The sequence below is a fragment of the Manacus candei genome, unplaced genomic scaffold (assembly GCF_025592945.1).
Source record: "Manacus candei isolate 608988 ecotype Guabito, Panama unplaced genomic scaffold, ASM2559294v1 h1tg000049l, whole genome shotgun sequence".
Lineage (NCBI taxonomy): Eukaryota > Metazoa > Chordata > Aves > Passeriformes > Pipridae > Manacus > Manacus candei.
In genome coordinates, this window is record NW_026138097.1 from 29,192,546 (window position 1) to 29,218,925 (window position 26,380).

A 26,380-nucleotide genomic window follows, 5' to 3' on the forward strand; every position below is an offset into this window, starting at 1 on the left:
TACACACTGTATGGAGAATTTTAATTTGTCAGAACATTTTTCATTCTTTTAAAACAAGATTTGCAGTAAAATTCACAGCTGACAATCCTGGGACAGTAGAAAATTTTTCACTTCTCATGTGCATAAGATTTCTGGACCAACAATGTCACTAAAACCTTTGTTACAGTGTTGCTTGATCTGAACACAGTCTGTGTGATTGACATCTCTGAAGATGTTACTTGATCTGAACAAAATCAGGAAAACATTATGAAACAATGTAAGCCCTGTTTTTTTCTTCATTCGTGAGTGAGGAGAAACAGAATAGATTAGAATGATAAGGATTGCCTTCAAAATGTGTTTCTATGATAGAAAAATGAAACTGGCTAGATGGCAATAGAGGAGGTTGGAGGCAGAGAGGGGCTGTCTTGGTTGGGAAACTGGCTGAAGAGATGGAAACTAAGAAAAAAATCTTAGGGAAAGATGAAGACAGTACATGGAGTGAAGTCTGGGTATGTGAAGAAAACTAGTACTAAAGAAATTTCTTGAGAGTATCACAGAAGCTAAAACACAACTAGGAATGTATATAGATAGAAAGAACAATAAAGAACATGAGCAAATGGAAAACGGTAATGGAGAAGAGGAGCAACAGAGATGGATTGTGTAGGGCATCAGCAGGGGAGGAACTGAGGTTTGTTGAAGCAGGAGGTCCAGACAGAGTGTTGAAAGCTGAGTTTGCCTGGCTGAATGATTTGTTCATGAGATCGGAAGTTAGGTGGAAAGAGAGGGAACACAGAGTGATGAGAATGACAGCTGAGAAAAGGAAAAAGTGATAGCATTATGGACAGGACAGTAGCTGTACCTAAGAAACATAGGTTTGGAGAGAACAGGCAGGAGCACATGCTCACAAGGGAGCAGGCTTCCCCCTAAAGAGCTGCAAGTTTGGTTTTCATTGTCAGGAAGTATCTGTGAAGCCTTTTGTCACAGTGCCCTATATTCCTCTGCTTCAGGCACAACTAGAATGTAATGAAACTAGATTGCTATTTGCTGTTCATGGTTTTAATTAAACATCAGATCTATATGCCAAAGCTAACAGTTGCATCTCTGCTAATCACTAATAAATACAATTAGGATGTCATATACTGGATTTTCTTTCTGTTTTGGGGGTCTTTTTTCAGTTTAGAGTAAAATACCACAAACACATCAGACAGTTAAAATGTTATTGTGTCAAAAGTACCAAAGTCAAGGCTGTCTGTAAACCATAATTCAAATTTCTTATGACTGCATTATAAAACAATTATTATCATGCCCTATTTTGTACATTTTCTGTCCATACTTCATTTACCCCGAAGCTGAGGGGAGAGTGCTTCTGACTTCTCTAAGCAATGAGTAGAACACACATACTCAATGAAAAGAAAAATCTCATATTTACTTAAAATTTGTGTCCCTCCTTCATGTCCTAAATTTTTCATGTTATAGTTGTGAAAACATTACAAGTATCTTCTACTAATGCTTTGTTCTGGGTGTTCCCAGTTAGGTGTGCTGAGAACAAACAGAACAGAACACTGTGGAAGCACAATATTGAAAAAAAAAGAAGTGTGATACAAAAGGAAATTTAAAGCTCTCTCTGAAAATGTCTCACACACAGCATTTGTATTTCATAGACACCTTTGTTCTTAATCTTGTCAATCTCCAAATAGAAAATGAAGTCTATATAGATGTCTCACTTAACAGGTATTCCAAAAATTGTTATTTGTGATGCATCTGAAATAAATGTTGGGTCACAGAATAATCCACCAGGATGCTGGGTTTTTCTTAATTTGTATTGGACATTTTTCAATGGAGGCCTGAGGTCATGCAGTAAAAAATAAGGCAGCTACAAAACACTGAATAGTTTTGCATTTTCTGCACTGTCTGTAAGACAAGAAAGGAGGGGAAGAGGGATAATTCAGAAAAGGAAACTTAGTCTGGCATTTCATAACTTTTGAGCTCCTAACTTGACAATTTTAGTTATGTTTACTTCTTTGCAGTTTGACTGCAAAACTGTATTTTAAGTAACAAGACTGACTCTGAGGAGAGCATTTCCAGCCTGCCATGACAGTTCTAGTCTAGTTGAAGCAGATGAAAGCCTGCCCAGGGATGTAACCACAGCTTCTTTTTCTGAATATCTAGACTAGTGTGCATCTAGTCTAATGAGTTAATCTATCAGTAGCTCTGCCTTAGTAGAGGATTAGTGTGTCTGTAGTCAGAATCTTTACGATTCGGTTTCATGCACTCTGATTTTCTCAGACCTAGCTTTAAAAAGTCATCACTTAGCAGTCAGCTGCTATAATACTCTAAATCTCAAACATCACTTCACATGTGCTATTCCTTTAGTAGCAAATAAAAGCCATGAAAAAAAGGCAAATGGGACAAGTCACATGAAAGGGGCTTACACAGGAGGGGTTCTGTATTGCTAGTAGAGATGCTCACTAATTATCTTTACTGAATGTGAATCAGCAAATGTAAAAAAACCTTAAATATATAAAGCTCTTATTAATTTGGTGAAATGAAAGCAGAGTGATCAGTGGATTAAAATTCCAATCAGACAGGCAGATTCGTGACTGCTGCGAGCTCTCATACAAGCTTCCTGTGGTTTTGCTGACCCTGGGACAAGGTTATATCCAGCTGAGGGGACCTCCTGCACTGTTGCCCATCTCTTTCTTCTGTCCCAACCCAGTATAAATTGTCTTCCCCAAACCACGTGTTTCCAGTTACAAGTGACAGACGAAAAGTCAGGAAACTTCCAGAATTTTGCAAGGAGCTGCATCTGACTTAAGACATGAACCTACACCTCAGTGGTCCAGTTCCCCGTACTGCAGAGATTTCTCTTTATGTAGCTCTAGATCTGTCAAGATTGTGTCACTCCAGTTTACATCAAACATAATATAGTTTTTGTGGCATAAGAGGGGAGTTCAGTTTGTCCTAAGTGTTTGCAGGGATGTCATCAGCAGAACTACAGTGGTCCACACATACCCTCAGCCCCCAAGAGTGGGCATGTACAGGCTGCTGCTTGTGTCAGTGGCCATTCGCTACAGTGTGTCCTAGGGACCAGCCAGGTTCCTCAGCGTTACTGTGAGGGCACTCCATCTGTTCTCCTCTCTGCTCTACATTGCTGTAACACCCAGCATGGCTGGCTGCTCCTCTCTGAAAATATTTCTTCCTTCCACCATTATGTCTCTCTAATGGGAACTCGAAAATACTGCTTTTGCACAAATGAAGATAAGTAGCTGTCACTTGAAATAGGATCAGGGAAAGACCAGGGACGTGAGAGCCAAGGTAATCACATATAAGACACTGGAGACGAGTCATGGAATAGGGATGGGAATGCACAGTAAGTGTAAGACCTGAAATCACTGGGCAAGGAAACATGCAGAGGAAGAAACTTTAGTCCAGGACAGAGATAACACCCAGGATGTTTCAGACTTAAGACACAGTAGTACTGAACAGTGGCTGTAGCTCAGGAAAGGTATTTTCGTGGCGGAATTGTTTAATTTAGTGGGGAAAGATGTGTGAAAATAAGACTGTGCAAGGGCTGAGTATCCATTGTAGAGACCAAAAATTAATATTTCAGATTAGAAATCTTGGAAAGATGTGGGATAAAGGAAGCAAGAGATTTTTTTCCTCCCCTTCCCATCACTGCACCACTGTCTCAAATCACACAACTACTTCAGATCCATTCCTTTTATGACCTAGGTAATACACCTCCTTTTTTTTGTTTGTTTGGTTTTTTTTTTGGGGGGGTGGGTTTGTTTTTTTGTTTTTTTTTTTCTTTCTTCCCCCTCACTATATGTAAGAACAATTGAAAAAATAGAAAACTGCATGGAAGGAAGGAGAGTAAACACAGATATACAACTGTCTGAGTGAAGAAGAGTGGCTGCTGAGAACATTTGTCTTTAAGCTTTGATAAGGTTCAGTCTGGCCTGCAGATAAGTGGGAAAGGTCCTGATGAATTTCCTGAGGCCCCTAGATGTCCATCCTGTGTAACACAGAGAAACTGCAGTCCTCTAAGCAAGCGTTAAGACCAAACTACCTTTTCCTGCCAGTGTTTGTAAATTTGCATTTTAGAGATGGGTAGTGTAAGATAAATGTGGAACGAGAGGAAAATCTGGGTCCTATATTTCTTTCCCTTCTACTGGTTCCTCTGTACCCCTATCCCTGTAGTTCATTACCATGTCTCATTAGAGGACTGTCACAATACTATCATCAAAACAATTTCTGAGATGATAATTAGCTGAAGCTCACTGAATCCTTACAGAACATGCTGAGTCCATACAGTCTCTACTGAATCCTTAGAGGCTACAGTGGTGGAGACAGGCAATGGTTTTTTCCCCCTGTCATGGCATTAGCAAAAGGAGGGTTGGATGGACTGCTGAGGTTATCCACTGACACTTTTTTCCTAACTTAAACCACAAGCTCACATGTCTGCTAGTCTAGAAGTCTCTAATTTTACTTCAAGGTATCTATACTTAAATCTTTCATGCTTCTTCCTTTGCTTCATCTTCCACAAAGTGAGCATAAGACCAGTCTTCAAAGGATTATGGGACAGATTTATGGAGCTTTTGTTGTTTACGTTTCTAACTGAAACAGAATCATTTCACTGTTTTTCACTTGCTTAATCACTTCATGTGACAACCCTCCTTTTTTGCTCTCTGAATCAATACCACAGACTGCAGCAACAGAGTTCTAATTGACATGTATCAAAAAGCCTCTTGGATCATTCTCCCAAATATCTTGATAATTTTTAAATGCTACATGTTAAATTTCAATTAAAAAACAAGTGGGTTTATATTAGAATTGCAGTTTTTCCTGTCCAACATTTTCAGTACTCCAGACAATTTTTTTCCTCACATTTGCTGGATATATTTTATTTATATCTGTGACCCTGTTGTCCTGGTTCTCAGGATTAATTGCAGAATCCAGCACACTGATAAGGGAATAAATACAATGTAGATTTAATATTACCATCTTCTTGGCTAAGGCCATTTCATAGTGCACTACACTGAGGCTACATATTGACAGAATTGCAGACAGTTAAGGATGTCTCAGTCCTTCTGGGGAAGAAAAAGCATGGACTCAATTCCACAATATATTTACTCTTTTAGTCATTTGAAACTATTTGCCCCAAATACAGCACAAATAGGTAGCAGTACCATTTATTTAGACGTTGATTTTTTTCCTCTGAAGAATGATTTATGTTGCAAGAACAGATTATTTTTATCGCATGCACTTATATGTAGATGTTGCATTAGACAGATATAGTTTTCACATAAATAACCTGTCTAATTCTGAGGCTAAAAAGAGAGGCTAAACTCTTATTTTGTTCTCTTAATTCATTTTTGTTTCAGCAATTTTTTGTAATAAGAGAGATCCCCCTTACTCAGCACAAAAGCAGATGTCCCAGTTTGAAAGAGCACTCCTTGTTCAACCTTTATGATTTTCAGCCTTTATCAGCTGCTTTATTCATAGATACTGAAAATGGATTGAAACAAAAAGGCACTATTTACACAATGAATGTGTAAAAAGATGTGTGTTTATGTGTTTTCCATCCTATAGCTCTTGTTTTATGAAATTGCCACCTGTCAGATGGCTGACACACTCAATGAGATGAAATTTGGCATCAGTGGACCTCACAATTTTTTGATAGATGAAGTTATTTCCATTTGATTATCTGCTCTGAGAGCCAGGGCGATCCAGCTGAGTCATTCTTTGTGCACACAAAGGAGGTGTTCTCATGGGATCTCTTGGTAAACACACACACTAATAAAATCACGTGCTCTTTAAGTATGTTTCAGAACTGAAAAACACATAGGAAATGTGCATGCCTCTCTTTTATTTCAGGATTGCAGTCTTTGGAGTAGGAGTGGCAGAAATGCATAACATCAGTTACACTATCTTTCTGTCTGCTGCATTAATGCAAACCTGGCAGTTGTCTGACTCAACAGTTCATAGCTCCAAATAAATCTCTCAGAGTATGAAGTCTGAAGTCTGAGGAAATTTTGATATTTTGCGGAAACTTCTGTTAGTATTGCATTATATTTAGGTTAAATATTTATAGTCGGACATTTTGGATGCCTCTCCTTATTCCATTCATCTCTTCTAATCCAAGTTTTTTTGCCAATCTTGGCTTCAAAACTTTGGGGTTTCAAAATCATCTTTGCCCAATTTGTAATGAGGCAAATCTTTTTAAAGGGTGGTCTCACAGTTATTCATTATATGTTCTCACAGATAAAGTTGTACAAAAATTCTCAACTGTGAGTCAAGTTCAGTCTTTTGAAGTAGTTATTAAGCGTAGATTTTTGAGAATAAAATGTTGTTTCATTTACCCACCTCCCTGTTCTGTCCCTAGTCACCCTAAGTGTGAGTGTGAAATAATTATTAAGTCATTTAAGATTGTAATAGCCACTGGCTGATTGCAAACACCAAGACCTGCAGTCCTCAGAAGGAGATGGATGTCTTTACAAAATAGCTGACCATGAAAAATTTCTGTAGATTCATTGCTAAACCCGAAAAAGATATTAAGATTTGATAAAATGAAACAGGCTCTAGTGATCCTGAGAGCCACCTCTTACATTTCAGCATCAGTGTTTACAGCCAGTGATGCCTCAGGAAATGCTCCGTCAACACTAAGCATCCTAAGCTTGGATTTTATTGTTTTCATCCTTTGTCAAAGGCAGAGTTCAAAGACATTGAGAATAGCACCAGATGAAAAGATATAGCTCAAACACTGTCATTCAGTACTCCACCACTTCTGCTCTTACGGGTATCAGGATGGTAAGGGCCAGATAAAACAGGCACATCTTTGTTGCTGACATATCACATCCTAGTAAATTCATGTCCGTGTTCTCACTTTAAGAACATAAGTGAAGTTTTCCTTTATGGTCTCTTCACTTACGCAGGCAGGAGACCATTGCAGAGAGTCAAACTTAGGAGCAGAGTCACAGTATGGGCTTTCACCACCAGAATTCCTGACAGACTTTGGTATTTATTTTATCAGCCATAGTCCACTGTGAATTTCTGACAGTGGAGTATTGGGGACTGTGACTCAGGTCTAGCCGATCTTATTACTCTTTTGTTCACTGCCTGTCTTCAATTTCATATGTGGTTGCTGCAGGAAAGAAGCCTGGTGATGGCTGAAGGAATCATCAGTGTTCAGGGAAGCAGTTTATGCTTTTTCTGGTTCCTCAGGGGTGGCACAGAAGTTGCTATGGGCACCCACTTGTGCAGGGCTTCAATCATCTCGATTCTTCTGTAGCCCTTCTGTAGATTGGGAAGATGTCTGGGCAGGTTTATAGGTTTTCTTAGGGAGAAAGCACTAGAAGTCACTGGCATAACTGCTGTTTAAAAAGTGATGGCCCAGTACATGCCCTTACTGTTGGACCCAAACTTTTGCAGGCTCCCTCTTGCAATTTCCTCTACTTAGGAAGGAATCCCCAGCTGGAGACACCCACACCATCTTAATATCCATCCTTCTCCCTTACTGTGCTCTCACCTGCTGTATCTTTCTCTAAACCACCCATTTCTGTCTGATCACATCCTTGTCTTTTGCTTCCTTTCTTGTTTCAATTTCCATCTTTTCTTTTATCTTCTTCCTTTGTCTTTAATGTTTTCACACATCATGAAATAAGGCCTCAGTGTCTTGCCCCCAAAAGAGATGATCATTCATCCTCAGAGGCAAAAAAAACCCCAAATCCACCCATTTTCTGTGTATAAGTGGCCTTGCTATCCTGACTTTTCACATGCTTTCACAATAACTTGAAGCAAATTCAGATTATGCATTGGTGTGTCATGTTGGAAGTCCAGGAGTAACACTATGAGAACATTGCAACTAAGTAATTTCTAATTTACCTCCATTTCTGCACAGCAGCCTACAGGCTGAATTTTTGTTTCAGTGTGCTGTGACCTGTAACATGGAGTTTCTTGGAGTTTCCTTATATCTGCTTATGTCTGTAAGATGAAGCACGCTTTTCCATACTGATAACCACAATATTACTTCATATCTCTGAGTTTGCTTGTCCTGAGATGAATCTGATTTTGGTACCTGGTGTCATTTAATGCTGTGCAACTGACTTAAAATCCTTGCTTAAGGAAAACAACCCCTCACAATCTAACTTTAGTACTGTAGTACAAAATGTGAATCTCAAATTGACAGGAGCAGTAACAGCAGGTAAAACATATATGGAGTGGGGAAATGGAAAGATGAGAGTCAAGACCAGGAAAGCGGGAACAATTAGTAGCAACATCAAAGATAAATAGTAGTAATCAGCCTGTAATGCTTAGTCTATGTCAAACACAAATTCTGCACAGGCAACCAGGTGTTCCCTCATCCACTGCAGGAAGCAGTTACTGAAACTCATTAGAAAATGACAGTGTCTTATAGTAGCATCTGTAGGAGTAGAACAAAGAAATGCTTTTGGCATTTGAACCTACAGCGCAAAAGAACATCAGTAAATATTGTGCCTGTAGTACAGTCCAGGAAACAAATGCACCCACATCCTTACAAGAGACTGATAAACCACTCACCCTACTCATGCCTTAGTGGCATGCCAGTCAGTGCATACTTGGCACAATCAGAAGTGCCAAGAGCCGCGTCGTTCTGGGGTCTGCTGATGCCAGCTTGTGAGCATAAGCAGTATGTAGATGCAGCCTTGAAAAAGAGGTAGTTGGCTTGTTAGTCTGTGTAACGTGATGCACATGGCACAGATAAACTGCTACGCTACTGCTATGCAGTTTACATAGCTTTCAATTAAGCAGGATTTTTGTGACTTCTGTGGTAATGCAGAGTAGAGAGTTGCCTCCATTTTTTTCCATTCTGGCCTTATAAATGGAGAAATTCATTTTCTGAGGATAATGTGAGAGCAGAGAGTGGGGCACATTTGTGGACACAGAAATGTGTCCACAGAAGGATGCACTTTCTGGTTTATGGCAGAGAAGGTTTAGGCGGATGAAAAAGATTGTAATAAAATTTTGACCTTTTTGACTTACTTTTTAATTGACTTCTGAGGCAGTGCTAAGCACATTCTGAACTGGCTCACCTCAGAGACCAAATAGTAATTTTCTTTTGTGGACAGAAAAGATTTGGGACTTAAAACTGTCAAAGGTCAGGGAAAAATGGAGTTCCACCTCATACAAGAAGACGAAACCTGTTTTGTGCTAGTAGTTAAGTTTATAGAACAACATAATAGCATAATAGATCTGCTGATATCTTTTGTATTAGATCCAAATATCTGGTGAGTAGTTTTATGGGCTTTTATAATCAGAAGCTGTTGAGCACGTTTTTTTATTTTCAAGTCTAATTTAGGTCTATCAGACACAATTAATTTTTTTTATTTCTGATAACGCATTCAGCTTCTATAACCATCTGATTTTATTTCCTAGTGATAAAAAGGGAACAGGTTAGTTTAATGCTACTGATAGCAATTTTAGGCTACACTAGGCACAGAGGGTGACTAGAAACACCTGACATTAACAGTTGGTCTTCACAGGTATAAAATACTTTAAAAAAATAGGATTCAGTAATGCAAAATATGTTCTTAATTTACATGTTTGGAATTTTTTGGTGTAAACAAAACCCACACTCCATTTTAAATGTAGTTATTCTTTGAAAAATGGTAGACTGACAATGAAAACACAAATTAAAAAATAACAATTTTTAATGCCAAAAATCGGTGTTTTCCAAATGGAAACATGGCAGTTCCTTCTGAGCTGGATCTTCCTGCCTATGTTGCTGCATTAACAGTTGCCTCCTCCTGCATACATATTTCTTGTTGTGGTCACATTCAGAAACATATCTAATCCCATCCAGGAGCCGTGCTTAGATACTGTTGTCCTGTGGTTCCACACTCTGATCTTTTAATAGCGAGCAAACTTCTGTTACAGTGAAGTGTTCTGCTACTCCTAGAGTTGTAGAGTTTCTCAGAAGTAGCAAGGTCACCATCAGAAAGACTAGAGGATACTATTTTTCCTCTTTGTGACCTCTGTAATGCAGAAATGTAATTTAGTTGTTATCCTGGCTGCCTATCTTGTTTTTGTGTTGTGTCTATCTGTTACTCCTGTAAAGCACATCATCCTAATGGCCAGTGATAAATTATCTCTTTCAGAGACTTTGTGATTTTGATATCTGCAGGGTTTAACAAGTGATTTAATAAAAGATGATTAATCTTCTACAAAAGAAGTTGTTTAATCTTGGGGTCAATGAAAAAATCATAGTACTAGGTTATCCTTGGTTTTAATCAAAATTTAAGATAGCTTATCTATCCAAAAAAACCAAAACCAAAACCAAAAAAAAACCCACCAAAACAAAACAATCAAACAAAAAAATAATAAAAAAAAAACAAACCCCAAAACTAGAGCAACTTCTGTATTCTGATTTTATATATGTATAAATCAGTTCTTGCTCAGTGCATGTATTTTGGTCCATTTTTCTCTAGCATGTTCAGTAATTTCTCTCATTAGTAATGGAACTCAAGATCTTTTCTTACTGTCAAACATTGCCAAGTCTTACTTATGAAAGAAGGTCTGGCTGGTTTTACATTTCATACAAACATCTGGAGTAATGCTATGTGTGATATGGTATAGAAAGCAAAATACACACTTGGAGTAGTTAACACTGAAGTTACCATATTATTTCAGGATTGCTTAGGCATTGCTATGTTACCTTATTCCATGAGGTAAAAATAAAAACCTTTCAGTAATCAAAAAAGAACTGTTTACTGTTGGGGTTGAATGCAGCCTTATTTTTTTTTCTATGTCATTCAGGTGTTAAGTTTTTCTGCTACTTCTTGTGGACATTTATGTTTCTTTGCTATCCCTTGGAGTAGAGATTTATTTTTTCAAATCCTAGAAAACATCTCTCTTTTCTTCTTACAAAATTGGCACAAGTTGTATCTTGTGTGAAAAAGGCATAAGACAATCGGAATCTAATGAAACTAGTTTCTATTCCCAGTTCACTTACTCTTCAAATAAAGTGTTCTTCATCTTTCTTTCCGATAGTAATTAGGTCAGAAGTAGAGTTAGAAGGGATATCCTTGTATTGTTCACTTACATAATGGTATCAACCTAGTTTTTGCATCATTTCTCCAGATATATATAATTTATAGAATTCTTGGATGAGAATGAACTTATTCCACACTTGCAAATGCATTCCACTAAATCCTATTTTCCAGTACCTAAGAATAGGTTCAATAGCAGTACTAAAGCCCTTTTCTGTATTTGTAGGTAGAACATAGCCCTCTTAATGTGGGTAGAGCATGGCATTGCATGTAAATCACTTCCCTTTTTTGTAAAACAAGTTTGTTTTCAGTGTGCTCATTTAAGAATTGCTGCTTCTCATCTAAAGAGATGTATTTTGTTCATAACAAGGGAGCTGTTTGTGATTTAGCATTTAAAGTATTTATTTCTTCATTTTAAGTATGCATTTGGTCACCAATCCCCTGCCTTTTTTTCCTCCTGAACTTTCTTCATTATTAGGGTATAGAATTCTTTTGCTGTATTGCAGCCTTGGCATTTTTTTTCTTGTAATATAAAGCTACTGATACCTTTAATATTTAATATCTCCTAGAAAATAGATGTTGAAATATTTTCTTAGTACTATTCTAGTACTAGTCCCGGATTTGGAGGGAGAATGGAGGCAATGCTTATGACTATTGTTATAGTATAGCTACTTGTTATTTTCTGTTTGAGTTCTGGCTAACAGTTCACTCAAAAGCCCTTCTTTTCCTACAGAATCTGTATGACCACTTGTAGCTGACAAGATTTGTTTTCAGCTGCAGATCTTAAGTTTTGCTGTGGTTTAATCTCTCCTTTTACTGTCTATAATTAGGAAAATGTCTTCTTTTTATGACAGTCACAAAGCTCTCTCAACTAGTTCACAGGGATTTTCCTCATTGCTCCCTGCCTCCACTACTTCTGCCTTTCCACCTTGCATTTTTCACAACTAGAAAATGAGGAAGGTCTGTACCTATGTGGCTGCTTCTTGACACCCCCTGTGGTACTTGCAGGGCTTCCCTTCTGCTCCCTCAATTTCTCTGCTTTCCAAAACCATCCTAAATCGTCTTAGCAAGAGAGAGTTTCTTCAAAGAATGTTTCAGATTACCTCAAAAGTAGGCCATGGTGTAACAGAGGGGTTTAAAACAGACAAACAAATGCTGCTTACCCTTCCAATTTGGAGAGAAAGTTTACTCCTGGTCCCAGACAGAGCAGCTTAATTCTGGGAGCAGGGCTTAGAAAACAGGCTGTACCAGTGAGATGCTAAAGAATTTAGTACCACTAGGAATAGGTCCATGCACCTTGTCATTAACTATCATCACATCTTCTTTAATGTCAAACACTGTGGAAGGACACTGGCAGGTTACCATCCAAAGTATCTCTAGTTTTGTTGTTCTTTCAGTCTGGTTCCTGGATTCTTCCAGCATCCTAAATACAGTTAAACACTCAGAAACTGACTCACCACTTTACAGATACCTGCCCTGACTTTTTATTTTATTACATCTTTTTTTAATCATCCATTCCTTTGCAAATCTGAGCAACAAATAGAACCCAGCTTTAGGACGGGTTAGTGACTGCTTACTAGGAGTACAGACACTTTAATGAGCTAACAAAAAAAGTAGGTTGTAGGGTAGGAATCAATATTTTGCACTCAAACTAAATGACCTGAGAGGCAGAAGAAAGAATAAGCGATGACTTTTTGGTATTTGAAGTCCTTAATTAGGATATACTAAGAGTTAGGAGGTGGTTCCTCTCACTGGGATGTGAGGCACCCCAACCTATTAACTCTGTTTAAAGGACATTAAAGGAGTTTTGCTAGTGCTTTCTTTCAACTGTTACCCAAATGAGCAAAGAATGTGTGAAGTGATTAATTACACTAATTAAAACCACTTTATTTACACTTACTCTATAATTTATCATTACTACTTCTGTCAGTTGATCGAAGGTGGGTGAAGTGTTGTTTATAATTGGTACGGTAGCTAATTAAATGGTCATTCGAGCAGGTTTTGGTCTATTTCCTTTGTCAATTAGAACTGGCATCGTAACAGATGACTGACCAAATGGAAATGGTCAGTCTACACAATGGTAGAGCTCCACTTTACTACTTACTTGGAAAAGCAAGTCTGCCCTCGGAAGCCAAGTGACTTTAAATCTTAAGGAGAGGAAAAAACCCTTTTCCCTTCACTTGCCTGATATTTTTTTTGGTAACTTCACATGAAAAACTCAAGTAAGAAGCATGCAATTATCTCATGAGGGCCGACTAGGTAAATGTTTCTGTTGTTTGTAGTGTAATTATTTGAGCCATTTCAGAGGTAATTATCGCATAGATTTAGAATACTGAGAATCATGCCCTTATCTTGTAATAATATAATGTTGTATTTAACTTGTCATTATATGGTATTTATTTTATAACTGAACTAATAGATAATGTATTATTGAATACTTTGATAATGATAAATTCTTCTCTATAGTGTAATATATTAGTCCTGTTTTGTAATTCAGGCTTTTTATTTGTCTGTTTGTTTTGAAGACTGACCATACTATTGCTATAGTATCATATGGAATTGTTACATGCTGTTGAAGCCAAAATTTTTGAAGTAGTCCATGAGATGCTGCAGTTTAAGGATTAGGAAACAGGAGGAACGTTTTACAGAATCACAGAATCAGAATATGCTGAATTGGAAGGGACCCACAAGGATCATTGAGTCCAACTCCTGGCCCACATGTTTGACAGGTGGAAACCAGCAGTAGCTTGTCACTGATCTCCCAGGGGAGCAAATTCTGTTGTTTCTTTTGTGCGTTCATCCTTTAGAAGAATCTCAGATTTGGCTATTTAGCTTTGTGACACTGCAATGGCACTACAATATGAGATAGAAAAAGTATAATGTTCTCTGAGTTTGTAATGGAGGTAATCCACATTCCTACTACCTTAACTTGCTGTCCTCTAGGTAAAAATACATATCCTAGGTAAAAATACATATCACAAATACTGACTTTATTTAAATGTTATCAGACTTTCCCTTAAGAAACCGTCCTTAATAACAAAGTGTCCAGGAAGGCTGAACATACTTTAAGAAAGAAATTTTAATGGTTCAGGATCAGGTCATCTCTATATGCCGAAAGATGAGCTGGTGGGAAAGAAGACCAGCCTGGTTGAACAGGGAGCTTTTGCTGGAACTCAGGGGAAAAAGGAGAGTTTATCACCTTTGGAAGAAGGGGCGGACAACTCAGGAATAGTACAAGGATGCCGTTTGGTCATGTAGAAAAAAATCAGAAATGCGAAAGCTCAGCTAGAACTCAATCTGGCCACTGCTGTAAAAGATAATAAAAAATGTTTGTATAAATACATTAACAACAAAAGGAGGGCCAAGGAAAATCTCCATCCATTATTGTATTTGGGGAGGGGGGGGAACATTGTCACCAAGAACGAGGAAAAGGCTGAGATATTTAATGTCTTCTTTGCATTAGTCATTATCAGAAAGACCAGTTATCCTCAGGGCAACCAGCCTCCTGAGCTGATAGACAGGGATGGGGAGCAGAATTGATCCCCTGCAATGCAGGAGGAAGTTGTTAGTGACCTGTAGTGACCTGTTGTGCCAATTAGACACTCAAAAGACTAGGGCATGGGATGGTCTGAGGGTACTGAGGAAACTGGCAGAAGAGCTCATCAAACCATTCTCCATCTTTTATCATCAGTTACCACGATGGTTAACTGGGGAGGTCCCAGATGACTGAGGTTGGCTGATGTGATGCTTATCTACAAGAAGGGTCAGAAGGAGGATCTAGTGAACTACAGGCCTGTCACTGACCTCAGTGCTGGGAAAATTATGGAACTGATTATCCTGAGTGCAGTCATATGGCTCGTACAGGGGATCAGGCCCAGCCAGCACAGGTTTAGGAAAGGTAAGTTCTGTCTGACCAACCTGATCTCCTTTTAAGACCAGGTGATCTGCCTAGTGGATGAGGGAAACGCTGTGAATGTTGTTCACCCGAACCTCAGTAAAGCCTTTGATGCAGTCTCCCACAACATTTTTCTGGAGAAACTGGCAGCCCATGTCTTGGACAAGTGCACTTTTCCCTGGGTTAAAAACTCAATGGATGGTCAGACTCAGAGAATGGTGATGAATGGTGCTGCATCCACTTGGTAGCCTGTCACTAGTGGGGTCCACCAAGGCAGTACTGGGGGCAGTTCTGTTTAATATCTATCAATGGTCTGAACAAGGGAAAAGTGCACCCTCAGCATGTTAAGGGATGACATTAAGTTAGGCAGGAGCGTTGATCTGCTGGAGAGTAGGAAGGCTTTGCAGGGGGATCTGAACAGGCTGGATTGATGAGGTTCAATAAGGTGATGTTCCGAGTCCTGCACTTGGGTCATAACAATGCCATGCAGCACTAAAGGCTGGGGTAAGAGTGGCTGGAAAGCTACCCATTGGAAAAGGACCTGGGGGTAATGGTCAACAGCCAGCTGAACATGAGCCAGCAGTGTGCCCAGGTGGCCAAGAAGGCCAATGGCATCCTGGCCTGTATCAGGCATAGTGTGGCCAGCAGGACCAGGGCAGTGATCATCGCCCTGTGTTCAGCACTGGTGAGGCTGCACCTCAAGTCCTGTCTTCAGTTCTGAGCCCCTCACTACAAGAAAGACACCAAGGTTTTGGAGTGAGTCCAGAGAAGGGCAACAGAGCTGGTGAAGAGTCTAGAGAACAAACCCTGTGAGGAGCAGCTGAGGTGAGGAAGCTGGGGTTGTTTAGTCTGGAGAAAAGGAGGCTCAGGGAAGACCTTATCACTCTCTACAACTACATGAAAAGTAGGCAGTAGCCAGATGGGCATCATGATATCTTCTCCCAGGCAACAAGCAATAGGACAAGATGAAATGGCCTCAAGCTGCACCAGGTGAGGTTCAGGTTGGACATCAGGAAGAATTTTTTCTCTGAAAATGCATTGGAACAGGCTGCCCAGGAAGGTGATGGAGTCACCATGCCTGGAAGTATTCAAGAAACGACTGGAAGTGGCACTTGGTGCTATGTTTTAATTGACAAGGTGGTGTTCGGTCAAATGTTGGACTCGATGATCTTGGAGATCTTTTTCAACATTGATGATTCTGTGATTCTATCATGTGTTTTTAAAACCTCACTCATGGTCTATTAATATTGCAAACAGCAGAATTTAATAGGATGTGCTTCTTTGCCCCCCATCTCTAATCAGTGTCAGTATACTGGACCAGTCTCTCAGAACTTAAAAAACTGCTTACACTGGTAAGCTCCTTAGAGCCCAAGTTCCTACCAGGTTTCTAACATGAAGTACTCTTCTGCTTATGACCACTATGGGCTATGATTCAGGTGAGCTCTGCTACTTGCACGTCCACTAGACAAGTCGTTACCCTCAGAAGAAAGGGAAGATGATGATGACTCACCAGCTCTTTCCCAACCAAGATCCCTGTCTTTTCAACTACTGTTGGTGCTGATGCCTATTTTTTGTAATTTCTCACTTAAGCTTCAATTGACATTAATGACTGTTCATTGAATCAAAATTCTATACCGTGCTGATGCAGTTTGGTCTTCGATGGTTTTGGTTTGGTTTGGTTTGGTTTTTTTTTCAGTATAATCCTTTCTTTGCTTAATTTGGGCATCACAGTGCCTGGGGTGTGGATCATGGTGGACAGCTGAGCACCCAGTTTCTCCTGGGGCTTGCTTCCAGGCGAGTGAGGAAAGGAAAGCTACGTGCTGTACTCTTCAAGTTTGGCAATGCCATGGAGCATTGAATCCCCTCCATTGTTGCAGGAGGACTAGCAGAAAGAAACGTGGTCTTAAAATTTGTAGCAATGATGCTGATGTAGTTGGTTTCTGCTAAACATTTCTAATAATATAGCTACTCTTTCAGCATCGAGTTTGTTAAAAATTGATTTTATACTATGCATTCAGTTGGTACATTTTCTCTGTTAGCAGGCACCATTTCAGTGCACTTAGGATATCGTAAAAACTGATTTGACTCCTCTGAAATTGAGAAGCATATTCCAATGGATTTGAATATAGTAGCCCTAGCCCTTGGCAGTTTTTGAGGATGCAAAAATGGAAATTTTGGACCTTTCTTCAGTGTACAAGTTGGATTGTTCTGATGAAAGTTTTAGTTTGTGATTATTTTTCTTGGTTGGTTTGGTGGTTGTTTTTTCCTCTGCATGACATAAGAAGGGAGCGGAGGTGGTCTGAAGAGAGCAGAAATGATGGGTAAAATACTTCGTTTCCAAAGAAAATATTGCAGTTGAAAATAAAAAGGTCAAGTACTTTCACAATTTCAGTTTTTGCCCCATTTTTGAGTCAGCATGAATGATAATAGTAGCCTGGATTCTTTGTGTCACTTCAGTTTCCCATAATCAACTGTTACTGTGATGTCCTTGAATTAATAATAGTCTCATCATTTAAGACCACTCACTTCCTTGGTTTGTTTTTTAAATAGCTACACTGCACCTTATTGCAGCATTGCACATTGCATTTTCAGAAATAAAAGCAGTGGCTCTTGAAGGGATACTGCCAGCACAGTACCCTGTCCCTCACAGCGTGAGTTGGGCACAGAACAACCCCAGCTGTGCATCGAGGGGCTCATCCTGTAACTTTTGGCTCCTGCTTCCCCCTGTTCCCCCTTGGCAGAAGCAGGTAGATGCTGTGGGAGCTCTCCTTCTGCTGTGGTTTGTAATGGAGCCTGTAGCTCACCAGGTTACATTTATGGCCACATGCAGGAGACTAAATACCACAAATCAGCCTGTTCAGTGTAATGCCATGCTATGCTTATTTTGTCAAATGAAGTATGGCAGGAAGACAGCAAGCCTGGGCTTCAGTGCTGCTCTCTTTAGCGATAGAACTTGGGGTAGGGCTGAGTCTTGGGCTGCCTCTGCTGCGCTTCCCTGTTTGGCTTGAAGTAAGCGTGCAAGACTCTCAGGTCATCCAGATCTCTTAAGATAATAAGTTTTGAAATAGAAAAATAATAGCCATGTAATAGCCAACATAACTGATAGTAAGAGGGTTGGGTAATATAAACTAAGGAAACGGGCTTCACAAGAAGTCTGCACTTCCCCTCCCTGCCTGAGTGGGAGATTCATTTTCCTCTAACCCTGCCATGCCTGTCACCTGGGTCTCCAAACCACAAAAGAAATTCCTGCTTCCCTTCTCTGAAAAGTCCTCTGGTCTCCATCACCTCTGAAGTTTCATTGTGGGTTGGCTCCTGATATAGGCATATCCTCCATCTGTTGGTTTTCTTCTTGTCTGGTCTTCTCTGTGCTCCAGCAGCTTTCCACAACTCAAGTGCACTTAGTGTCACAAGCTAGACACACAACCTCTCCCTCAAGCTCCTTACTGATCTGGGTTATAGAGGCCAAGGTGAGCAGCCTGGGGAGGCTTGCACACTGGTCTGCTCCAGGTTAAGAGGAAGAGGAAGGTATTGTCTGCAGAACCTGTCCACCAAACGGAGACAAGTTAATTACTATATCCTGCACCATCATTTGAAGTCAGTCCACAGCAGCGTCTCTTGCAGTATGATGGCTCTGACTTTATTTCCTGAATTTTTACTCTAATCTGTACTATTTGAATGCAGGAAGAAAGTGGCACTAACTGAATCAGTGAAAAATTGGCACTATCAACTATGAATAATCCAACACTAATACTCTTTCACAAAGAAAAAGATCATTTTTTTTTTTTAATGTGGTGGTGAAAAATATAAGGGAAACCAGGTAATTATATCTTCCTCATACTCCCCAATAGATACAAAATGTAGTGCAAATTTTTTAAGCAATACTGGAAATCATCAATACCTGCTATACTAAACCTTATGAAGCCAAAAGGGTTTGTTTTAAATTGAATATTTGTATTTAGTTATGGCTCATTAAAGGAACAATTAAGACTGAATTGTGCCAGCAGTTAACTAGTGATATCAAGTGCCTAGCTGAAAATAGAGAATTTCCATCTGCCTTAACTATTCTGAAAACAAATGAAAAATAGTTGGATGAACTCTTTCTTATACCAACACAACAGAGTTTAAATTTTATCCAGAAAGAAACAGTAGGTTGTTGTCAAGAGCCATCAGCATATAGAAGGACACAAACTTCTCTTCTAGATGAGCTGCAGGCTTTTCAGAAGGTTTGGCTTTACCTTCAGATTGAAATCTCAAGAATGTTAATGAGAAAAGCAAACAATTTTTTTCCCTATCGGACAAGGCAGGACTGTTTGTAGTCCCTAAATCCTGAAAAAGGAACTTGTGTTTTTTTCAAGATCATGTTGATTGATTTCAAATATATCTTATAGTTTGTATGCTGAGTTTAGACTTGGATACTTAGAAGTGGGCAGCTACTACTCTATTCTGTGTTTGCTTGGGCTTATTTAAAATTCTAGGTTTATTTAAAATATCTATCTGGATGTGTCTCTCAAATTACTTTGTAATTATTGAAATGCCAATATGTTTTAATTTTTCATTACTGCTTGTTAAGGTACAAAATAAAAACTGCAATAGAGTATTTTAGTGAAATTAAAACCATACGCTCCAAACTTCTTACATTCTTTTTTTTTTCAATGGATTGGATAAGTTTCTTTAAGTGCATGGAAGTGTTTAAACTAAATGGAGCAGGGAACCCATGTATGTGTTTCTAGATGGTGATGTAAATCCCCTAGTGAGCCACAGTAATAGGAAAGCAGCACTTGAAAGCCAGATGCAATGAAAATTTAAACATATTGCGTTCATAGCATGTGATAGTTTAATCATTATTTAAGCTTTAGAAATGTCACAGCATAATTACTTTCAGAATGAGTACAAACACTTTCATGCACAAAAATTGCTTTCTTGCTGCAACTTTTGCTTCTCATGGGAAAGTTATGCTTTTGTGAATTTTTCTGAACTTGATCTTGTTCATCACTTGATCACAGACAAATTCTCAGTGAAAACTCAAAATCTAAAAGATTAAAATAAAGCCTACAGATATATTTTATAACTAAGCATGTATTTTCTTTATGCTCTTTAAAAAAAAATCTGTGAAGCAATTTCTTTCAATTAAGAAGAAAAATGGCAACAAAACCAGTTAAAGGAAAATGCTTTGTAAACCCTATTTGCAGCATCAAGGAATGGAAAGCTACCAAATGCTGGATTTATAAGCACCCATGCAGGATTAAATTCAGCTCCTCTGTAGATACATTTTTCCAAACCTCACAAGCATACATGGAGCCCTGCCTCTTTCTGTACTTCTGAAGGAAATACAGGGACCAGTACTTATGTTCTAAATTTGTCCTGTATCTGGAATGTTCTGATGAGTGCAGTTGACTTTGCAGTATAAATTCTGTTGATATGTAAAATAGTATCATAATCCCAGACTACATTTAGATGCAAACACTTCCGCTTTACATAGCCTACTATGATTTGTTTATAATATGAGCAGTTTGGGTTGGATTTTGGAAAATAGCAGTTATAACGGTTCTGCCATATCTGAGAAACAGGCTAGAGAAAAAAATACTCTCCATATATTTTGGGGGTGGGGTTGCTTGCACATTTTCTAAGCAGTAATCTTTTTGGAGCAGCTGTAGATCCTCAGAGTAAAGACTTAAAGGTCATAAAAATTGCCTTTGTATCAGGAATGTACTGGAACTTACTTGTGGTAGATTCATTGGAATTTTTCCATCGTGAGTCTTTGTAAACCTGAACTTTTCACATGTTCTGTAAGAGCAAAATCATCGTAATCATTTCACATCCCTTAAGGTTTGTGTCACCTTCTGTGCTCTCATGAGCTTGTTAGTGCTAACCAGAAGATAAATCTGTCATCCCTGTGGAGACACTGAGTGTGCTGTAGATGTACCTGTGGGGCTGAAGGTAGACTTCTCTGTAACTCATGCAATGGCCATGGTACAACCCTTTTCTCTCCTCCTGTATTTCACCTGCTGGGCCCTGACAGCAGAGACTAAAATCACTGGAGACATAGAAGAGAATTAAGCAGGTATTCTTTAATTTAGATCTTCATGTATCATAGAATCATAGAATCACAGAATGGTTTGGGTTGGAAGGAACCTTAAAGATCATCTAGTTCCAACCCCCCTGCCGTGGACAGGGACACCTACCACTAGACCAGGTTTCTCAAAGCCCCATCCGACCTGGCCTTGAACACTTCTGTGGATGGGGCATCCACAGCTTCTCTGGGCAACCTGTACCCAAGTTTCACCACCCTTACAGGGGCAAATTTCTTACTAATGTCTAATCTGAACCTACTCTGCCAGTGTGAAGCAATTCCCCCTTGTCCTGTTACTACATGCCCTTGTAAAAAGTCTCTCTCAGTCTTTCTGTAGATTCCCTTCAGATACTGTAACACCACAACTGGGTCACCCTGAAGCCTTTACTTTTCCAGACTGAACAATCCTAATTCTCTCAGCCTTTCCTCAGAGGGGAGGTGCTCTAGCCCTCTGATCATCTTTGTGGCCCTCCTCTGGACTTGCTCCAACAGACATTCCTTATGTGCTGGGAACCCCAGAGCTGGATGCAGCACTCCAGGTGGGATCTCACCAGAGCAGAGTAGAGGGGTAGAATCCCCTTACTCGACCTGCTGGCCACACTGCTTTGGATGCAGCCCAGGAGGCAACTGGCTTTCTCAGCTGCGATCTCACATTGCTGTATCATGACCAGCCTCTCATCCATCAGCACCCCCAAGTCCTTCTTGGCTCAGCCTTTATTGATACCAGGAGTTGCCCTGATCCAGATGCAGCACCTTGCATTGGTTATCTTAAACCGCACATGAAATTCTCATGTGCCCACTCCTTGAACTTTCCCAGGTTCCTCTGGGTGGCATCCCATCCTTCAGGTATGTCAACTGCACCACTCAGCTTGATGTCATCTGCAAATTAGCTGAGGGTGCACTTGATCTCTGCGTGAAAACAAGACTGTTCCCTGTCTGATACATGGTCTAAGGGCAAAAACTGGGAAATTTGCTATGGGCACGCAGTAAGCTAAATCACTTGTATGTGAACTTAATGAATATTAGAACAGGTTTTAGTTTCACAGAACTACCAAATAACTGTGGAAAGTGTTGGTGTTTGTGGTCCTGACATGCCCTTCAGTCTGGCAGCCCCAGTTTAAGCTCCCTGCCTACACTTGGCTCTCCTGTCATGCAGTGCTGTGATGGAGAAGGTAAGATAGGCTGACAAAACGGTCCTCAAAGATTCACTGAGATCAGGGTGTGTCCTGCATGATGAAAGGAGCAATTATTATTTTAAAGGCTGCCATCCATCCCTACAGGCACCAAAGTATTACATCACTGTGTGTATAGGACAGAGTGGCAGTAATCAATAGATGTAATAGATGTCCCACGGAGGGACAAGTTAGTATTTCCCAAGCAGAATGACTGGATATAATTAAGTGAAATAAACAAGGCTTATCCTTAGGGGGGAAAAAGCCCTCATCAACTCTTGTGAGTTGAAAAGCAAGATTTCTTTATCAAATAGTACAGTTGGGTTTGTTTAAGCATAGAATTTCTTCACCAGTCGAAACCATATATTTCTTGCAAAGCAAGCAATATGGTCTGTTGCTTGAACACAAAAATGATGATGATTGAGTGATAAAGAAACAAAGCAATGTACGTGATTTTTATTACTGACAAGCAAAACTGAAAATCTGAAGCCAGATACATCTGATAATTTCAAGACTCACTTGACAGATAATACAGGTATGCTCTTTCACTGAGACTTTCTGACTGCTCTCAAATCCTGTCCTCACAGGGCCCAGCCTCCTCTCCCAGAGTGCACTCCAGCTCAATTCCAAACCTGAAGGGTCTTTCCAGTACTCAGCCAGCTACCACAGCAACCAGACTCTTGCCCTGGGTGAAACAGCGGCTGCCCAGCTCCCGTCGCGCAGCAGTCAGGCCAGAGGTGCCATCCAGAGCTACAGTCAGGTATGTCTCCTAATGAATTGGGGTCTCTCACATCTGAAATTGTGTGGAGTACCTCCCAGGAAACAGTGCTTGCCTGCATCTAAATTTCTGCCTTTGCTTTCTGTCTTGTTCAACACACCTGCAGCAGGGTGGAGTTACCATCTTAATTTTTGTAAATCTATAGTGGGTTGACTTGCATAGTAATAAAGTAATCCTGATTAAAAAGGAGATTTACATGCCAGTTTTACTTACTTGCTTGCATATATTTTCTGGTAATAGCATGTTTAAGCATTTAATTTTGAAAGCAAATTTCTGTGACTGTGCTGATTAGCAGCCCATACTAAGGTTTAGGACCTGCCAGCTTTGGTATGAGCATATTACTGAAAGCAGTAAGTGCCAGGAAACAAAAACAAAGCCATGCTGACACCAGATGCGAAACCCGCTTGGGATATCATGCATCACCTGATGCTGTGGCCTAATCCCAAGTGTAAGAATAACTTTTTTTACCCCATATTGCAAAACAACCAGCTTCTCAGGTTCAACCTGTACATTTGAAACATTTTGAAAGATTGTTTCAGATACTCATGAAAATTTTGTAAATCTCTCTGCCTGTCTACAGGGCTCTTCCTGGCTCTTATATGTAACCCTCTCACCTTCTGTGCTTTTTACTGTGACATCAAAGCCTCTCACTAGGAAGTTAAGCTTCAATTTAGAAAAAAATTTCTAGAAGTGTTCATGCTTTCGTTCATAAACAAAGTCTGACTTGGTTGCATTGGTCACCACAGGTTATGTTCTCTGTTTAGATTTTTACCATCCCAGCAAAGAAGATCATCTCAGTGTGACACTGGGACATTTCATAATTCAGGATTCTGTAGAGGGGAGTAGTATTTGAATTTCAAAGCCTTAAATTGCTAAGAGATTTCAAGTATTATAGTCATTGCTCAGTTTATGGGATACCGAGAGACATACAATATCCTATTCTCTCAATTTGCTCAGAAAAGCTCCCTATCCTCTAAGACTGAAAAATGACATAAAGCACAGTTAAATTTAATTTCGAAATGGGTAGATACGTCTTTTTCATAGAATCTTTTAGGTTAGAAAAGACTTCTAAAAACATGGAGTCCAACCACTAACCCAGCACTGCCAAGGTCATCACTAAAACATGTCTCCAAGCGCCACATCTGCATGTCTTCTAAATACCCTTAGGGATCATGACTCAACAACCCTTTCAGTGAAAAAATTCTTCCTGATGTCCAACCTGAACCTCACCTGGTGCAGCTTGAGGCCATTTCATCTTGTCCTATCACTCCTTACCTGGCAGAAGAGACAGCCTGACTACAACCTCCTTTCAGGTAGTTGTAGAGAGTGATAAGATCACCCCCGAGCCTCCTCTTCTCCAGACTAAACAACCCCAGCTCCCTCAGCTGCTCCTCTTAAGACTTGTGTTCTAGACCCTTCCCCAGCTCTGTTGCCCTTCTCCAGACCCGCTCCACAACCTCAGTGTCTTTCTTGTAGTGAGAGGTCCAGAACTGAACACAGGATTCAAGGTGTGGCCTCACCAGTGCTGAACACAGGGGGATGATCACTGCTCTAATCCTGTTGGCCACACTATTCCTGATACAGGCCAGGATGCCATTGTCCTTCTTGACCACCTGGGCACACTGCTGGCTCATGTTCAGCCAGCTGTTGACCAACACCTCCTTTTCTGCTGGGCCACTTTCCAGCCACTCTTCCCCAACCTGTAGTGCTCCATTGTGGCCCAAGTGCAGGACCCAGCACTTTGCCTCATGTAACCTTACAGAACTGGCCTCACCCCATTGATAACAGCCTGTTCAGATCCCTCTGCAGAGCCTTCCTACCCTCCAGCAGACCAACACTCCTACCCAACTTGGTTTTGTCTGCAAACTGACTTAGGGTACACTTGATCCCCATGTCCAGATCATCAGGAAAAATATTAAACAGAACTCTCCCCAGTACTGAGCCTTGGGGAGCCCCACTAGTGGCAGGTCACCAACTCGATGTAGCACCATTCATCACCACACTGTGGGCCCAGCTATCCAGCCAGGTTTCAACGCAGCGAAGAGTGCACCCTGCCGTGCCATGGGAAGCCAGTTTCTCCAGGTCAATGTTGTGAAAAAAGTGTCATCTGGAGTTGTGCTTTTTGAAAAGCATCGTACCCCAGAGGTTCACCTGAAAGACTGTGGTGAAGTCCTTCAGGAGACTGGAAAAAGTAAGACCATGAAAAGGAAGCAGGTTATAAGAGCAACAGAAGCAAAAACAAAGAAATGAGAGGGGAAGGAGAAAGAATCTATTTTTTAAAAAAGGCAGGAAGGAAAATTATGCAGTTATATAGAAGTTAGAAATAATTATATTCTTTATATAAATTTTGTTATTCTCATTTGTAGAAAAGGATGAATTTATGGAGGGGGAAAAAATAATGATGTAGATTTCCTTCTTTGAAATTACACTGAAAGCCATTGCTTAGATATGAGAAGCTCTCATGAACAATCCACTTCATAGAGAACTGGTTTCTTTCAGAAATGTAACTAGTAAGTTAGTAAGGCAACCTTTCCTAACCTATTTTTCTTGGTATAGAGAGCAGAAAATAGGTTTTCTTCTTGTTTTCCTTCACATTGTGTGGTAGATGTCCCTGCAGGAAAACAACTCAGAGAACTTAATAATTTTTCACACCATGATCCTGCAATCTGACAACTTCAGATCAACTAAAATATATTTTGAAATTACTAACAAACTGCCATAAAAACTATGAATTAATGCCATAAAAAGCATATAAGGGAGGCTTAAAAGAGGTAACCAAGAAAAGGAAGATTCAAAAGTCAAAATTAAAAAGTTCTGAATATGACCATTGCCAATCCCACAATTAAGGAGGAAAAAAAAGTCAATTCTTGGAATTGTTTTGCTATCCCTATTATAATTAAAATAAGCCTCAGGAGTTGAAACTGCTCAGATTGTGATAATTTCCTTTGGTATTTGTGTGCAAGGAATATAGCTATCTCTCAACATAAGTGATAGCCCAAATGCATGCAAAAAAATGTAAATAGTCCCAAGGCCAGCTGTGACAGCAAGAACAATTTGTGAAAATGCAATTGTATAAAAAAGAGAAACTAATTAGTCTTGGGACTTCCTGTATAGTGCTGCAAAGTGCAATCTAACATTTTTGTCAATTTGGTGGAGTTCATTATAGATCATAGAGTTTTTTCTGTGCTTTGAGTGCTTTAGAACACAAAACTTTTATCTTCTAAATGCTACTGGAATTGGATTTCATAGCAAAAACTGCTCCTCTGGCAGGGAATTACTCTGCTTCCCCACTGAAAACAGCTTTTCAAACTTGGTGTCCAGATGCTGATATATCCTCTATTAATAAGTGTGGTTAAAAAGAAAACTAGCAGATTTTGCAGATGAGTTGCTCAGAAATGAATCTTCTATTTGGACAATGTAACTTGACAATGACTGGGTTTACTGTAATCTTGAGAGTGG

At 39.7% G+C, this 26,380-nt stretch overlaps 1 protein-coding gene across 6 annotated transcripts in view; it reads left to right on the forward strand.

The window, feature by feature from the left end:
* The window catches only part of CTNND2 (catenin delta 2), a 627,538-nt gene that overhangs the window by 329,707 nt on the left and 271,451 nt on the right, over nucleotides 1-26,380 (forward strand). For all 6 annotated transcript variants that reach the window (XM_051799301.1, XM_051799302.1, XM_051799306.1 and 3 more), the window contains one exon: nucleotides 22,731-22,903. In XM_051799301.1, the coding sequence (XP_051655261.1) occupies nucleotides 22,731-22,903 (173 nt within the window). The remainder of the gene's footprint in view (nucleotides 1-22,730; nucleotides 22,904-26,380) is intronic.